Raw genomic sequence first — 18,825 nt, 5'->3', positions numbered from 1 at the left:
TGAAGCCTACCTCTTTTACCCATTCTGTTTACCTTTTTTATTATATGAGACTGCTGAATTAAGAAATCAGGATTTTTGGCTAAAAAGATATCTTATTAAAGCCTCAAGACCAATCAGTAAATACTACAGAAGCATAAGGACTTCCACATACTTATTTCACAGCTCATTCCTACAAAGATTCTTTCTGCTCAGGTGGGAGTCTGACCACCAGAGGTTTTATTGACTAACTGCATCAAATGCATGATTTTGTTTGCTCCTGGAAATACCACAGGTAGAAGTTTGACCCTCTATATTACTGAGAGGGAATAACTCTCATATGACAGTACACAAAAATAGCAGATCACCCAAAGGAATCACAAATTAATATAGACTATCATTAGTTATCAGTTAGTTGTTATCTGGCTTCCAAGAGGACATATTAAATTTGACAAGCAACTTAGTTTAGGTTAGGTCAGAATTTTTTCCTTGGTGAACACTGAAACGTCTACAGCTTTCTCAGGGCAACTATTGCTTTTCCTAAACTATAATGAAAAAAAAAATTAACATTAAAGTAAGATTTCAAAATCATACCTTTTCGTGTGAGATATTCTGCAACCAGTGCTGCAACATGAACATAGCACATTGCTGCCTAAAACAGAAATAGTAACAAACTTATAAATTACAATTATAATGGAACTACTAAAACCAAGGTATATAAGAAGAGCCTTAGTCTGATATAATTTCTTTGTTTTCCCTTTTTGCTGCTTTGCAGGAGATGTCCTATGACTGGTGTAAGAATTCACCACCTCATTCATGCAAAAGAACTGTGCAAGAGCACTCACTCCACCTTTACCAGAGCACTGAGTAGCATGGACAGCAGTACACAATCTGAGAGCGACCACAGATCACAAATTACAACGTAGGAACTCCATGCTATAATAAAAACAGGCAAATCTCTTTTTGGGACGTATTTTAAGTGTTATGTGAAACAAAAGAACTATTCATTATTCTACTCAACATTTGATGGTTCTTCTGATAACCTGTTTTGTGTGCCTTTTGGCTCCAGATGAAGAAAAGCATAGAAAAAAAAAAAAAAAACCTGGTGACAGACAATTTGAAAGCAGCAAAAGAAAAAGAGAAGAGATCTGAACTAGGAATGGAATTTGAAGGAATTTGGTTGGTGTTATCTGGAAAGCAGAAGAAAAAGAAGAGGGACAGAGTAGTCTTCAAATATTTCAGATGTTTTATGAACTAGACACTGATCACTTCTCTCCACAGAAAGGACAAAAAAGATTCAAGATCCTTCTTTTACTGAAAAGGTTTAGGTTACAGCAAAGTATTATTCTAAATGTAATTCTCAGTTGAGCAGTTCACATTTGGAGGCTGCAGAATCTCAGACACTGGAGGTGAAGGAAAAAGATAAGCATCTGTCAAATTCTCTCTAATTCATACTTTGTATGGGGTTGGGCTTGGTGATTTACAGAGGACACCATCTAGTCATACAGTCAAAGATTCTAAGTTTCTAATAAAAAAATTAAAACCAGACCAAAAAACGACTAAAAGAGCTTGTCTTCCAAGAGAGCTGAAGTTGTTTCCTTCAACATACAAGCTAATATCAGAATATTGTATGTGCCTTCTTCTATATGTAACCAAATAGAAGAAAAGAGTTCTAGTACTAAAGACATGTAAGTAAGATAGCAGCTACTATTTCTTGGAGATAGTTACTTGGTTACAAAATGCTAAGTTTAAGAGGCTTGTTTATTAAATTCAATGATGTCATGCAATGTGATGTATTTTCAGATGGAACAAACTTCCAGAAAGAGACAAAATTAATTCTGTATGCTGATAAAATATTTACATCAAGACATATTAAAAGCCCCACTCCCAAATCTCCTTTTTATTGAATTAAATATTTTAACAGCACAATGAAATCAGATAGCTTTCTTTTTTCAAACAAAAAAATTGTGATTTGTTAATTTTAAGAATATTAAGAGTGTTTTAGGAAGCAGTCTGGAATAGATTCAAACTAATTCTGTAAAGGCAGCTGGAGAGGAATTCAAGGAGTGGCTTTAAGTGTTTTAGCAACTGATAACAAAGATATTTTTAATCAGAAGATCTGTGTCTTCCATGGTTTGTGTTGAGCATTCCTGGCTTAGTGATGTGTCAGCTACAGTAGTTAAACATATACCTCACATTAATAATCAGAAATGTACTTGGGTAGGACAAAAACTTACCAGCATTGAAACTCATCTACTAAAAACTCAAAATACATTAAAAATGCTTATTATATTACACACTAACAACTACATATAGTACATTCCATTTCAAGAACAATAAGCTTATTATGAAGCTAAAACTATTTTGGTTTTTTTTTTTTCCTTACCTCTGAAAGATCTCCATTTTTGACATGGATCCTTGCCATGCTGTCTAACCACGTCTTCCTTAGTTCAGGTGTACTAGCATAGGACTTTGCCAAACTGTACTGGAGGTCTACAAGCATTTCTGGATCATTCTCATGCTCCTTCATTTGAGCTGTAGCCATCAGTACTGTACGAATCCGTTTTGTTAAATCCTTAACATCAGAAGGGAATGTAGTGTGCTAAAACATGGAAAAATTAGGTCAACTACTATTTTTTTTCTATTCTTTGCATAATAACATGTTAAAACACAATTGAAAAAGATGCTATGAAAGTTTTCAAGCATCTTTCTACAGTATGGAAAGAAGAATAAAAACAAACCTTTATAATTCTGTCATTATTGGCACAATTATTGATGATGGAGAGAGACTGCTGAAATCTAGTTCCTCCAATTCCAACAACATCAGCAATTAACTGGCTTACTGAAATAATAACCTTGACAGAAACAAGTGTCTTGTTAGTGCATATTTCATTAAATACCCTTGAGATGTAACTATGAAACAATTACAAAAGAAATTTTGGACTTTTTAATTGAAAGATTATTTCCTTAAGTAAAATTATATTTGATTTTTTTCCCCAGTTACTTGTACAATAACAAAGGCAAGAAAAAACAGGCTTGTGTACATCTAATGCACATGCATCCTATGGCCTAAAGACTGACTGCTAGGTGAACTAGCCAGAGGTCATAAAAGTAGCATTGTTCCCAGTCTTGTCAGAACACACAGTTTTCTTTGCATTTGCTTTATTTTAGAATTTTACATGCTTGTTGCTGCATTCTTTTCTTCTTCAGATGCAACAGGATATGCCATTTAATAAACAAAATAACACCTACAAAACAGAACATTTTCTACTGACAAATAAAAATTATTTCCTACAAAACGCAGAGCCATCCAATTGTTTCAAAGTATTTACTTGTACTGAACATGCTTTTAGTGCCATCTTCTTACTCTTAGAATAGTACCAGCCTTGCTTGAACCCAAAATAATATATTTTATGTCTTCATCTGACAGAGCTCTGCACACTGGTATGCAACTGTGCATCTACAAATATAATATTTAAAAAATTAAAAATAAAGAAAGTATACTAACTTGCAGATGTGTCCTGACAAAAGACTTCTTCCCTGTGTAATCAAAATTATTTCTCATTAAGAAGTACAGTAACTGCGAAGCTTCAGTACGAATTGAACTCAGTTTGGAATTACAATACTTCAGAATTTCATAGCACAGTGCAGAACACATATCAGCTCTACCTTCATAAAATGTAGAAGGAAACTGAGGAAAAAGTAGAAAAGTTACTAATTAAAATGAGATTCGGTTCTTAATAAAATAAGTATGCAAAGAAAAATAAAAACATATTAGTATTTCCAAACTGTGGAAAAAAAAGACAGATAGTAGTTCATGACACAAAAGGACTCTTAAAGCACTTCAAAGGACAAGTATTCCACATCATTGGGATCAGATCAGTCCTTATACACCGATTTTAATTTGAGATGTTAGTTCTTAAATTTTTACATAGTATATTCTTAACAAAAGAACTGGAAAAGTACCTAAAGATTAATTATTTTTAATCTCCTTACCTTAAAAATAAGTGTCCTTAAAGCAACAAAGACATTTTTCAACGCTGTTTCAGACTGGTTCTTTTGAAGGAAGCAGAGGTATACATCAAATACTTTCTTCATCAGTGGATTATGCCCATGATCAGTCAGTAGCTGATTCTTTAAAGTAATAGTTAGAATTCAGGAGTTGGCACAGTGATACATTTATACTATTCTAAGAACAGAGACAGATCATCCAAAAGCAGAAAATTAAAGAAAAATATAATCTGCATAGATTTTTAATAATACAAACATATCTGAATTTTAATTGGCTATTTCTAACACTTCATTAATCTTGCTTATAAAGTAAGTGTTGGCTTTTGAATAGAATTATAGAACACAATTGTTTTTAATGGCTGTTAATTGAATCAATTACTATCAACAGTTCTTTGAGAGATACACTCGAAGTATTAACACATTTTAGTTATACTGGCTTTAGCAGCTCAAAGAATGGAATTTTCTCATGGCAGTACCTCCTACCACAATGGTCTCAAAAAAACTGTCCCCAAACCAAACCCCCACCCACTCACCATCTTTCATTACTGTCCTAGAACAGAAATTGAAAGGGCTCTTAAGGACAAAGATATTTGTTACTTTTCAGAGTTTCTCCTGCATCAATATTCCAAAGCTCATTTTGAGGCATGCAATACACAGAGTCACTATTGATTTCTGTATCACCAACAGCTGCCTTTCATTCAAACTTTTTTTTTTTTTTAAAATGTGGTGTCCTCTAATTTCTCTAGCACAGGTACCAGCTGTGCACCTACTTTTAACAGTTCATATTGCTTCTGTCTTGCTCTGGGGACCTGCTTTCTCCCTTTGTCCACTGAGCATATGCACTAGGTTCCCATGAGACTCTAAGATGAAACAACAAGGTCTCTACTCTTACAAAACACCAAAATGGGTTAATCAATTCAGGAACTGCTCAATCCAGTCCAGAGAGTCAAGAACTGAGAGGACCACGTTAACGTATTGCTCCCTCTGACTTCACTGGCCCTCCAACAGGATTCTACTAGGTCTTGCACCTTCTGCAACGTAACTCTTCCTTGTCATTACTATATCAGGCATCCAAATGGTATGCCACAAAGCGGTTCCACTACTGTCTCAAGTAAGTTTTAAGGCAATATTAATCTAGTTTAACAAATGTTTTAAAAATCTTCTTGAGGCCCAGGGTAGACCTGGGCCCTTGTAACATGCCTTAAGCTCTCTCAAACATGGAAGAGACATCTAACTGTCTTCTTTTCTATTCATGGAGATGCAGGAGGAATTCTTCAGGCTAAAGAATTTCAGCACAGCCCTAGGCATTCTGAGTGTTCCTCAATATTGAAATATTGAAGTAGGCAGTCGTCCATTAAAAGCCATTCTGATAATGTCACTTGCAGACCAGAAAAAAAATCAGTGTGGTTTCAAGCTTTGCAGATGAATAGATACAAATGCTTGCGGGAGACTAAAGATCTCCAAATGCTATGCAGTGACGCCACAGGCAGGCGATTTTAGAGGAAGCTGAAGATAGACATAAATAGTTTTATCTCTTGGAACAGTACATGGATCTCTATAGATAACCCAAACCTAAACACCTAACTGAGAGATGGTAAGGCTTACTACTTCCAGATTTACAGCAAAATAATGAAACATTTTCTTACAAATGCCTATCCTTATGAAGAAATTGGTATAATATCCTTTCTTCAGATGTCCCAATACCAGAGGTAGGTAGTTCACTAAAACCACCTGGAGTAGTACGAATTCACACAGGATCAGTTAAAATTCTACCAAGAAGCAGACATAACTTGTGATTTCCCTGCTATAATAGGTAACAGAAATGTGGACCCCCACTAGTGAAAGATTATCTTGAGGAAAAAACATTGTCTGGCCTTCTATACAATATGCTAATTATTACCTAAAGAAGAAGACAGGTATTAGATATGTAGTGGCCTTCTATGATGGACTGACCGCATCAGTGGACAAGGGAAGAGCTATGGATGTCTTCTATCTGGACTTCTATAAGGCTTTTGATATAGTTCCCCACTAAATTAAAAACATATGGGTTTGACAGATGGCCTGTTAGAAGGATAAGGATTTGGCTGCATGGCTGTGTCCGAAGAGTTACACTCAATGGCTCATGTCAAAGTAAAAACCAGTTACTAGTGGTGTCCTTCACGAGTCTGTATTGGAACCAGTACTATTTAATATTTTAATCAATGACATAGACAGTAGGAATAGTTTTAAACTAAAACAAGGTAGGTTCAGATTGGACATAACGAGTGTGGTGAGACACTGGAACAGGTTGCCCAGAGTACTTGTGGATGCGCCATCCCTGAAAGTGTTCAAGGCCAGGTTGGATGGGACTCTGAGTAACCTGATCTAGTGAAAGATGTCCCTGCCCATGACAGGGGAAGGTTGGACTAGATGATCTTTCAAGGTCTCTTCCAAGCCACACCATCCTACAATTCTACAATTTTATGTATTTTAGTGCAGTTGGTTGAACAGAAGCTCCTGATTCTCCCAGCTGGTTTGTTTGGATCTTGTAGACTATTCTGGTATACTCTTACCTAGTTTCTCAACACACTACATACAGATAACCTCGAAGGACTGTCATACTAAGTGTGATGGGCAGCTGATAACTAAAAGATTAGTGTTCATTCTTCTTTAAATCTTTAAAAATAGGTATCTTCATTTTCAATTCGGTCATGAAGTCTGTGGACAGAACTGGTTCTAAATGCTATCAAATTACTAATAAAAGGAATCTCATTATAAATAACCTCACCTTTTCATAACTAGATTAAAGATAAGACACCTAATTTGAATCTTCAAGCAAGGATCTGGATACACGGCTCTAATTAGGAAAGAAACAACCTAGAGCTATCATCTCTCCTTTTTATAGCTTCACCTTTAATGTGTGGAAAAGCTCAAAGAAACAGACAGGAGAGGTATGCAAGTGGGTGTACTATAAAAAAGATTCCACAGGAAAATACAGTAACTGATACAACTAAAAAGAAGTGTTTTTAGTGGAAAATTGAAATAAAATTACAGAAAAGGAACACACACAAATTACTGTTAATTAATGAGTGACTTAATAAAAGAAGCCAAGTTCAATATAAAAGTCTGATAGTGTACAATTACGAATTATGGTTTTGCCATAAAATAGATCCTTCATCCCATATGGCCTTTAAAAGACAGTTTTACCACTAATATTAGGTACACACCAAAGTTTCTAGAAATATTTTTAGGAAGTTAGGATGAGGTAGGAGCTTTTCCCACAGATTACTGCTGATCAGTAAGGAATCTTTGTGCAATGTGTAATTGAAAAGCTGATGTTACCAGATTTTACATGACACAATACTAAAATACAATGCTAGAAATGCCAAAAATACAATGCTACATTACTAGACTACAAAATATAATTTTAAAAATTATTTTTAAGATTTTTTTTTTCTGAAATTATGTGAGATATTAATACCAAGTCAAGAACAAACCTTAAAAGCCATTGTGAATAATGACAGAGTATCCAGAATTGTAAGGCAAACTTCAGTGGCAATATTTGCTTCAAGTAAAGACTGGTGAAGAACATCTGCATCTGAATGGGCATAGCCTACAGAAATTCCAAATGAAGTGTAAGTGTTGGATATACGCATTTTAATGTTTCTTATTTAGAAAAGACTTGCTGAACTAGGAAAAAATTAACAAGTAAAAAGCCTGACAGAAGTTAGTATTCAATACAGAAAAATAATTAATATGCATTTAAATATTTTTCAAACAAGTGCATATAATTATTCTAACATAATTTGCACAAGATCATAAAATATATTAAGTACAAATGTGAACAACTGGAGCATTAAACAGCAATTAAAACACCAAATGTCTGATGTTCATATATATGTGTATGTATGTATACACGCATGTATATATATAAATGTACACAGCTATATATATACACACATATATATTCTTAAAATAGGTAGTGCAGTAGGATGGAGTTACAACTGAAAATATGTATTGGTAATTTAGCGATGTTATAATGATTCTAATGTCAATCATAAATCAACCATTATAAAAATACAAACCACTAAGAGGTGAAGGAATTTAATCACGTACTTATATGCAGCTGAAGATCCAAGTAATTAATTCTGCTCTGTAGCAATACCATGCAATTACTCTAGATTTAATCAAAATATTTTATTGCTTTTAACTCCCTATTGTATTTCAATAATTTTAAAAACACATCGTACTTGAGCACTGGTTACAATATGTTGTTTATTTTCCCTAACATTGATTTTAAGACCCAGATTGATAAATGTGCCCTGGTTGCTTTGTAAGAATTTGGTCCCATCACGTTTAGATGTTAGACTTGCAGTCAACTTAGCATCCTTAAATCAATGACAAGCACAACAAACTTGTTGAGAGCGAGAAAAGAAGAGAAGAAATGACATATTTTATAATCATGTCTGGCCACTTCCTTCTGCACTTTCTCACTTCACTGGCTGAACTACACATGCACACCCATAACCACCAGCTTCTTTGGATGTATACATTCTTTCTGTTAGGAAGTATACATCTCTTTCCTGTCATCTCTTGCACTCTCTCTGCCTCCACCTCTTCCTCCTCCCATGTATTTTCTTTGTGGTTTCAATCCAGCTACATCCTTCACTTCTCTAACTACGGAAAGGAACAAATGGCATTTGAAAGCAAATTCTAACAGAGCAGTTGTTTGCCAAATATTTTTCTTTTAGTAAAAGTGTTCTTTTCCTTAAAGAAATTAAAAGAAAAACTCTTTTTTTAACAGCTATCATCTTTGGGTGACCAGAAATCCTTAAGTTAGTCTGTGGTTTCGGTAATGTTGAAGATACCAAGAGATAACAACTATTCTGAAAACTCCATTGAGGACAGGGGAAACATTATTTAAAGAAACAATTTGTTTGCTCTTCCAGATAAGAAGAAAGGTGCAAAGGTTATTATAAATACTAGGTGAAAACTGCAGTCAATGGACAGGATTCCTAACAGTTCAAATTTTGTTCTTCACACAAATAATTTAGAACAAACAGATTGATTGATTACTCCGCATTATTACTAGAGCAAAAGTTTTGGGCAGGATGCAAACTTAAAGGAACACTCAATTCAGTGGAGTTAAAAGACTGATTGAGCAGTGCTTTTTCCATATACGTGCTAAAAACTATCCTTGTTTTAATTTGCTATTATTTTAGAGAAACTAGTATTGTATTCTTCACATATAACCAACATAACGGATTCTATTTTTCACATGTAACTTAAGAAACTATGGAACTACAATTACCACATATAACACTGACATCTACCTGGATGTGCACATGAACATGCACCCATACATTCACACTACTGCAGAGTAACTGGATTTAAAACCATCTAAGAACACTAAAATGGGATAATCTCTAATAACTACAAGCTTGACAATGATTACCTACTGCTATTACAGAGCAGGACATCTCTCTTGTATTTCAGTACGTTTGCATGTCACTATTCTAGTGAGTGTCCTTCTCTCCTCCAGCCCCAACAGTACCTATCAATCTACATTTTTCTATTTTCTACTAAGATGCTTTAGCATTGAACAAAGGGCCTAACTTCATACTGAAGCATAAAACTATGCTAAATTACTCAAAGATGTGAAATATCACTTACAGCTTTACTTCAGTTCTATTCCTTGCTTAAATGATTAGAAAGAGAGAAATTAAGTTTATAATTTATATTGAAAGACAACTATCTTGCCAAATAATGATTTTAGGAACAAGTAAAGCAGGTATATCCTCCAGCTACATCCCTCCTGTATATATCCCATACAGGATATTTACAAGATTTATTAAAGTTCGGAAAACTACTTTGGATACATGATACAGGCAGACTGACAACTAAAAAAAACCAAACAAACCTAAGAGTTAGACCACAAGATGAAAGATATAAAAATCAATTTCACATTTAACATGGCTTTAACAACAACATATTTTCACTTGGTAAAACCTTGATCAATACAAGGTGTAATGTCCTGATATTCATTAAATATCCAACATCAAAAAAAAAAACCCAAAAACCCTATTATCACTTTATGCAACGTTACCTGAATGAGACACCTTCCTTCATAATTTCATTCAGAGGGAAAACAACAGAAAGTTTATTTTTACATAAGCATGCATTTATTAAAATCTTTCAGCTCACTGTTTCCTAAAAATCAGTGAACTTTGCCAAGTTCTGGAAATTGGAAATCTCATTGCACAGGGCCCAGAAACAGTTGTGTTACTTATTTCCAAGAGATTTAAAAAAAAAAAAAAAAAAGTCTTTATCTACAAAGTCTTTTACCATACTGAATGTGTAGTTACTTAGCATGAAAGCTCTTCCTTTTGTGTATCAAAAACCATCTAGAAATTATTATGATACAGCACTAGCAGACTGATCACAAGAAAAATAAAAAGTAATTTGCACAGCTACATAGTTTTCTGACATTTCAAAATTCAAATAACTGCATTTCTTGTATTTAAACAGGCATGAGAATGCATTTATAAACAGAGAGTTTTGGTAGGATTTTTTTTCCTTCAGTTTTTCCACTAGACTATGTGGTAAGTCTTGTGCAATTAGGCTAACTGTTGCTTTACATTACAGATTACGAGCTAAAAGATTTTAAGGACAGTTAGATATGCTTTCGGAAATAAAAGGATAAACACCGTGAACATACAGTTAAATCAAATAATTGCTTTATTGCACACAGTTCTTTTCAGTACCAGTGATGTATTTTACTGGATTAGTCAACGAGTTTCATTGGTTTTTGAAGCTGAAAACTGAAAAATGGTGCTTTAGAATACTTTACATACAGTATATTCTGCAATTTAAGAGCAGCATGTTTAAAAAGATAGGTCACAAGCAGATTTAGTTTTCAATACAGCGGTCTTATACAAGCTAACTTCAACCTGATTAAATCTTACCATTGTCTACAGAAATTCCAAGAATACTTGATATCTTTCTCACACTGAAAACAGAAAAATCACTTCATTATTGGACGCTTTTTCACTTCCGTACAAACCAAATCATGGGCTTCACAATCTCTGTAGAAACTCTAAGAAACTTATTTCTCCTTAGGGGATGTCAAAACATGGAGATATGGTCTGAGTGCATATTTTTGCTTTTAGACTAATCATTTATAATACCAAGGAGGGGGGGTGAAAAATGAAGCTTAATAAAGCAAATAGAAAAAATAAGTAAATTTTGTAACTATGCACAACACAAAGTTGAAGTGCATATAATTAAAAATAAAATAAAATTTCTATGATTCTGTGATTCTAAAATACAATTTTAAAATACACTGCAGTTAACCATGCTCCATATTATGGCATCAGCCAGCATTGACTGTTCTATCATAAAGCAGGGAACAGACCATCGACTGATTCCAGCTATTCGCTTGACCTAGAATAACAGAAGTCATTGAAATGCACTGGTGTGGCTCTGGGACCTGTCTCTGGTGTTGTGGTACTGGTTGAGGATGACGAATGTTATCATGTCATGAGACTTACTGTGGTTAAAAGTGAGAGAGTTATCCAGGCTGCTCAGCTGCTGCAATCTGGCATGCATCATTCCTGTTCTGTTACGGGAAACAGGCAATGTCTGAGATTTTCGATCATGAACTATGGATCCCAACCCCTCCTGGTTCCTGCAAGTTGGGTGAAATGGGATAGAAGCAAAAGTTAGACATGTCAAACTGCAGCAAGATAGGAAGTGTTAGTTAAGCACAAGAAGTTTTATAGAAAGAATTATAATGCAACCTATTTACTGTTTTATTTATAAAACAAAAATAGGTAGCTTTAAAAAAAGTATCACAGCAAACTCTTTCTTAAAACCTCAAAGCATGAAAGCAAAAGCACAAAAGCAGTCACTCTCGAAGTGCTCAATTTACTTCAGAGCTTTTGAAAACACAAATATTTGAGAACATAAATATTCTGAAAATATTCAGAACACAAAACCAAGTTCTCTATTTTAATTGTAAAATTTTTAGAAAAGAAAAGTTAGAAGGACACACAGTGGTAAAATTAGAAAGCATACATGCAACAGGAGAGCAGGAATTAACTGAGGTATTATCATGTACATCTTACCCAAGCAGGAAGGGAGAAGAGCCATATACTTTGTTAAACAGCAGCAATCAAGTGAAGAAAACAGAAAATTGATCTGTGTTAGCAATCAGTACAGGCTAACTTCCTATTGTGTACCACCACCAGAGCTGATGAAAAATGAAAACCAGTGCTTGAATTACAGAATTCCCTGTTCCCTTTCATTCTCCGTCATTTGTGTATCTTAAGAGTACGTGCATTGATTGTGATATACTTCAATGTAACGACAATGTGAAAGACCAGAAAGCTACATTTACTAGGAAAATTCAGTATCCCTGTAGAACATCAGATTATTTCTATAGTTTAACATTTTTAGTGTTAACATGCAGTATACAGACTTAGGTGATCAGTAAACAAAAAGTAAGTGTGGTAGTCTTTTCTACAGACTAGTCAAACAAATTAGTTTGAAGAATTTTTACAAAAAGATTGAAAACTACAGACTCCTGTAAATCCAGAGTTTGAGGTACATTTAAACACAAAGGTTATAATCAAAACCTTCAGAAAGCCAGATTAATTTTGGCCTTTGATTTTTTTAGGATATGTGAACAGAGATGAGATTTTTTTTTTTCTGAAAAATCTCCAAGGAGATAGTCAAGTTTGTTGTTTGTAGAAAGAGATTCATACACCATTAAATCTAAATTAAAAACAGAAAAGCTAACATTTTAGTTAGAACGCTTTACCAGCCAAAGTCAGCAACAACCTCCTCACTGAATTCAAGAGGGCCAGTATTTCAACAAGTTCAATTGTAACAGTATTACCATGTCAATCACAGTCTAAGGCCAAAACAAGTTGCTGTATTTTACTCTGTTAAAAAACTACTCCACATTAAAAACCACATTAATGCAAAGATATTAAATTAATTTAGTACATGTTTCTGACTCCCACAGATTTTCTCCTAAACAGTCTTCAGTGGGAATATACAGGTATCTAACAGTACTGTGGACTTCAAATTGAAAAACATCAGCATTGCAATGTTCACTACTCACCTTTCAGTAAAAACACTACATATAAAATTACTAAAATATTTCAACGGACATGGTTTTTATGGCCAAGTGAATAGACAAAACAGTTAAATAATAAAATTTCTTCCCCAAAGACACTATTTCAAGGAAAATGCTGTAAAAGATAGTATTTAAGGGGTGGATTTAAAGGTAATTGATAATAAACACAATACACACATTCTTAAACAGATATCAGGCTTTCAGACAAGATACAGATTTGTTAACATAGTAATCAGTTACTTACTTCAAACTGTTACGTATCACAATAACTCTTCTACTCATGCAATTTATTTATAATAGAGATTCAATGCATGTTGTACACACTATTATTCTTAGTGAACAAGACAGTGAAATTTAAATTCCACACAGTACCTGGCTATGTATCGTTTTCCCATGTACTGGAACTGATGTAAGCATACTCTGCAGAGAACAAATAAGTCAGAGAAGCAACACTTAAAACAATCTCTTCTAGATTTATGTACATTGGAATTATTGAACTATTACTTTTGTTTAACTTTAAACTCTTACATCATAGAACAACTTTATTTCTCTCACTCTTAAAATTTCCTCCCAGTTCCCAAGCCAAGACAAGGTAAACATGGCTCTGCTGAAATCAGTCACAGATGGTTGGTTTTTTGCACAAATTGGGATTAATAGCAAAATGCACATAAAGCTGCCTCCAGAGCACACCTCTCTCAACACTGACTCAAAATAGCTTGTGTGAGTCTAACAGGGATAAGATAGAAGGGCCAAATGGTGAAAAAACATCTTAGAAAACTGTAAACAGTGAGTTCAAGTGCTTCATCTAGATTTTCAGTATTTATAGAGAAGAAACATTTACCCTCCACTATCACAGACAAAATTTCATTATGTGAAATGAGGCCCACAGTTACAGTTATCTACAAATGAACAGCAATCCAGAACAAGTAACATGAAGGACAGAAGCAAAGAGATAACCAGACATTACATATATTTACACAAATGTTGAAAAAATGTGTATAAGGGTTCATAATAAGGGCAATATATATTTTGTGCCCCCCCTTCTCACCCCCCACACCCCCCTGGTTTAAACTCTCTTGGTTTTTCTCTTTTGTTTTGTTGGGGTTTTTTTAATGTCTCCAGATTCCAAGATAACAACAACAGGGTTTCTGACAGAACTATTTTTTAAAGGGAATCTGCTTTCACAATAAGAGGATGACAAAGATAAACCCCCAAAAATAAGTTTTCATTAAAAAAAAAACCAAACTGTACTTCAATATGATGTTATATTTTAAAGAATACTGGTTAAGATCCAGCAAGAAAGTTGAAAGTAAAACCTGATTTGGTAGATGCCTCCGTTTGTCTTCACAGCTGGTAAGTACACAACACTGATGACTACTAAACTAGAAGTCATGCTTTCAAATCAAGAAAAATGGCACGAATGGAGAATGTAATAATGATTTTATTTGACCCTTTTCCCACTGTACGTAATTATCCTGATAATTCAGAACACTTAATGCAATTTCCCTTGTCCCTCGGGTAAGAATATTCTAAAAGCTCTTCTTTAAAGTGTAAATCCAAACCGACAGCCAGTTTTCAGGCTCTCTTTTCCATGTGTCAGTTGTGAATGAATGAGGGAGAAGACTGGCAAATTGTCTCTTCAACTCGGCTCCATTTTGTACTCAGATATAAGCAGATTATCTGTCTCCAAACAGTGTGAGAATGGTGTTAGCCTCCCCCAAACTTGTCACTTTATTTGCAAACTAATCTCAATTCCCCTTTCTGGTACCTTCTTTTAGACTCTAAGTTTTTCAGAAAAAGTTCTTTAAATGGCAAGTACCTAACTACCAGAAACACTGTCTTACTGAGGTAACAAGAAACTACTGTAATGACCTGTATTAACAAAAATCATGATCAAAATGATTGTTATTTGCATTGACAAAATACTCCTAGATTTGGAAGAGGGAGAATTTTATGAGCCTTGTTCCCGTTCTGTTTTAAGGAACTGTGACATTGTCCACTGCACTAACAAGAAGGAAATTTTATTCTGATTCCATATGCTGCTATTGTGATGGAAATATTATTTGATAATTAGTAATTTGAGATTACTGATTTGATCACAAGCCAATCCTATCCAGCACTTAAATAAGAAGTATCTAATGACAAAATACTATTCACTATCACAGGTTACACCTCAGGCTTCAGAGTCTAAGTAGGCTAACTTACTTGTTCAGTTCTGTCTCTCATACAATCAATATCACACCAGATGTACTCAAATGATGAGTTAAAACACTATCTACAATATATTACTAAAATAGATCTTGAGTAGCACATTCCATAACGCAATGAACAACTGCTACTACATTGATTGAGCCTCTACTACAGAAACAAAGACAAGTAGTCCAGTGAAACAAGCAAGGCAAGCAGAAAGGTTTCTGTGGCACACCACGTCAAGCAAACGGCACCTTCTTCACTTTTTATTAATTTATCAGTCAATTCTCACGAACAAACACCCTAGGTGTACACAGGGATAGAGTGTAGCCATTGATAACAAATACTGGATTCACCCCATATATCTTTTCCCTTACAGAATCGCAAAAGACACAAGAGGAATGCTAGGAGGACAGTTCCTATAATTTCAGCAGTTCACATTACAAGATGCATTTTACTGCAGGCAGGTAACAAGACAGTTGGTTCCTCTTCCATGAGTATAGTAGTATTCTGAGCACTACTCACTGTTTGGGAGTTGCTTCAATTTGTATAGGCTGTATAGCCTAATTCCAGAAACTACCATGGAATTGGACAGACATACAATTGTGCACACCAAGTTAAGGACTTCTAAACAGACCAAGACAGCATTGTTTTTTCTAACAAGTAATAAAAACGTATATACACAGTTATACTCACATTTACATTTTTAACAGCATAGCAGAACATATGATTTTATTACAAGCTTAATAACAACAAAAAAAAAATCTTACTCTGTAATTGTGAAAAAGTCCATGAGTTCAGATTTTGTAGCCTTGTTCCAATATGTAAACAGTGCGTCTAGGAAAATGAAAAATATTAAAAACAAGACAAAGGCAGCCAATGCATAAAAATATTAAGTAGAAGAGTTAACATCAGATAATGAGGATTCAGAGAATCTAAAAATGGCTTGTGGGGTACAGATAACTATTACTGTTTAAAGTTGTCCTTGAAGCTGATTATACAAACCTACTTATCAATTCTCAAAATTAGTTTCTACAATACGCTTTTAATTAATCCATAACTTTCCCACACAAGTTCGTATTTTAAATAGTAATAACTGCATAGTCAGTAGTGACTACAGTATTCTAAAAATATAAGACTTCAGAATACTTTGGACTGTTAGCCCTATATCCTAGCTTCTTTATAGATAGATCTCAACATTTTTTAAATTCAAATTCATGATTTCTTCTTTTGCAGTTTACAATGCTTTACTATGGATAGTTTTTCAGTCCAGGTTTCAGATCTTCTTTATTTGCACAGATTTCAAAAATGGCTATATATTTTTTACAAAGCTTGTAGTTACACAGCCAAGACCTGGTCTCTTTTGCCAAAAATGTTCAAAATTAGCTAACAAACTCAAAATTATTACAAAGATGTATGGCAAAATTTATTTGATGCTTGTTCTTGTCCAGGAGGATTGAGATCAAAAAATCTCCCCTGTGCTTATGTAAATTTTAACTTGAATTTCCTAGAAATTTTGACTAATTTTTACATATTTGAGAGTGTAAAATAGTGAAAGAGATATTTTTGAGTTTTATTATTCTTTGTAATTAAAATACATAAAATAATACCAATATAACTAGATGAAAATCTAATTATGTGACTGGATACTGAATGCTTATTAACGTTTTAATTCTCATTCTTGATTAAGTGGTGTAATAAATTAAAGTTCAAGTACAAACTTGATTTTTAGAAATTAACATCAAAATAGGCACAGAAAATAAATTAACTACTTTTGATATTTTTAGCACCAACAAAAATGTAAATGTTTCTAACATAAAGGCCTTAGTCTCTTTTTTAAAATATTGATCAAAGATAGGGACGATTCTGAGTTGCATAATCCTAGTAAAAAAATAAGATTTGCCATTCATACAGTATTTCTCTGCCTCTGCAACCTTCTCCAGGATAATATGACTCTTTCAAAAAATCAACGGATCACCCCACAAACATCCCAGGAGAATGAAGAAGCACTAATATACTCATTCCAGAAATGGAAATATACACAGTAAGTCATTTGGTTCCCCGACATCAGGAAGTTTTGCAGAATGGAGGAATGGTCTAGCCCAAGACTCTTCTACTGATCAATGAACTATCCATCACCTTCATTTTCCAAACCAGACTGTACAATCACACACAAATATTCGCTTTCTTACCAAGTCCTTTAGTTAGCCTCACACTTTGTAGGAATAATGAGTATTTAATGCTTAAACGGTTTCAGTCAGAGCTTAATTTGATCAATCACACATATTTGCAAAACACAGCACAATACGGTACCTACACTTAAAACATTCTGCTGATTTTGAAAAGGTATTAGAATCACATGCATTTTGAATTTATGAAAAATAGGTGGAATTGCCTACCTTCTGACATACTTCTTAAAATATGAAGGAAACACATAAGCAGACTTTTGATCTCTGCTTGGTCAAGTTTGTCATATCGAACTACAGAACTTCCTAAAGTGCTGCTCTGTTGGTTCTGAAAAGAAAACGGACATATTTTGGCTGAATAGTTCTTAAACTGACGATAAACTAAAATGTTTTAAATTGCCTTATTAATTCCTGCAACAGAAAAAGGATCTCAGAATGGAGACAAAAATATTTCACGTAGAGACAGGTCACTAAAACACACATTACACACATGAAGTACACCAAATTAAGCCACTTTACCTTTGTTTATTTTTATTTCCTTCTTTGTATTTTTCCCCCCCCAGGGGGAGGAGTAAGAGGAAAAGTTACCTAACAGTGGTTATTAATCAAGTTAATTACACACAGATACCCGCATTGTAGAAATCAGGCATGCCCCTTCTGCTTAGATGAAATACTTTAAAAATGAATGCTACTGTTAGGCAAAACACTTCTCTCCTTTGCTTTTGAAGAGATTTTATGCTGAATTGCAGAAAGACCTGCCTCTACAAAATTCTTTCAATTTAAACATGTAGGAAACTCAAGGAAAACACTCATAAATAGCAATAATATAATAATCTGAAATATTAACTACTGGTAAGTAACTTGCCCTTGCCTTAAAAAAAAATAAAAAAATAAAAATTAAAAAAAAAAAAAAAAAATCTTTCTCCCTGTTTCATTTGTTAATACAGTTCCTACACTTGTGGGAGGTTAATCAGCAATGCTAAATACTAAAGTCTGTCAAAAAAGAAAAAAAAAGAAATCTCATAAGTGATCTTTCAAAATGTGTACCACAAAAAAAAAGGAAAAAAAAACCCTAAACTGTGAGAATATATGCATTGAACTTTAGGCAAAGACTTATCTGTAAAAGAATAATTTCCACACAATAAAGTGTTACAAAATTCTCAGTCTGAGGCTTTTACTAGTATACTCTGTAAATGTTTGTTTAAAGGATAAATTATGTCCTTTTTAGTGCCCAAACTTCCAATATGATGCCACTTATGTGAATGGAAAATGAACCAGACATTTACAATTTTTTTGTAAAGTCAACAGTCTGGTAGAATTTATCTGTGCAACTCTGTTTCT

At 33.9% G+C, this 18,825-nt stretch overlaps 1 protein-coding gene across 14 annotated transcripts in view; it reads right to left on the bottom strand.

Moving 5' to 3' along the window:
* The window catches only part of DOCK9 (dedicator of cytokinesis 9), a 135,871-nt gene that overhangs the window by 18,028 nt on the left and 99,018 nt on the right, over nucleotides 1–18,825 (bottom strand). For 6 of the 14 annotated variants that reach the window (XM_086771115.1, XM_086771170.1, XM_086771099.1 and 3 more), the window contains exons 35-44: nucleotides 17,698–17,812; nucleotides 16,069–16,135; nucleotides 13,481–13,528; nucleotides 11,517–11,653; nucleotides 7,464–7,579; nucleotides 3,973–4,110; nucleotides 3,485–3,667; nucleotides 2,718–2,831; nucleotides 2,363–2,578; nucleotides 571–628 (exon numbers count right to left, since the gene is read on the bottom strand). In XM_086771115.1, coding sequence (XP_086627241.1) covers nucleotides 571–628; nucleotides 2,363–2,578; nucleotides 2,718–2,831; nucleotides 3,485–3,667; nucleotides 3,973–4,110; nucleotides 7,464–7,579; nucleotides 11,517–11,653; nucleotides 13,481–13,528; nucleotides 16,069–16,135; nucleotides 17,698–17,812 — 1,192 coding nt within the window. Of the gene's footprint in view, nucleotides 1–570; nucleotides 629–2,362; nucleotides 2,579–2,717; nucleotides 2,832–3,484; nucleotides 3,668–3,972; nucleotides 4,111–7,463; nucleotides 7,580–10,931; nucleotides 10,976–11,516; nucleotides 11,654–13,480; nucleotides 13,529–16,068; nucleotides 16,136–17,697; nucleotides 17,813–18,825 lie in introns of all 14 variants that reach the window. The other 8 variants (XM_086771153.1, XM_086771138.1, XM_086771145.1 and 5 more) reach the window with 2 other exon arrangements.

Source organism: Chlamydotis macqueenii, chromosome 1, assembly GCF_036417535.1.
Source record: "Chlamydotis macqueenii isolate bChlMac1 chromosome 1, bChlMac1.mat, whole genome shotgun sequence".
Classification (NCBI taxonomy): Eukaryota; Metazoa; Chordata; class Aves; order Otidiformes; family Otididae; genus Chlamydotis; species Chlamydotis macqueenii.
This window is presented reverse-complemented; position numbering and strand designations above follow the sequence as displayed.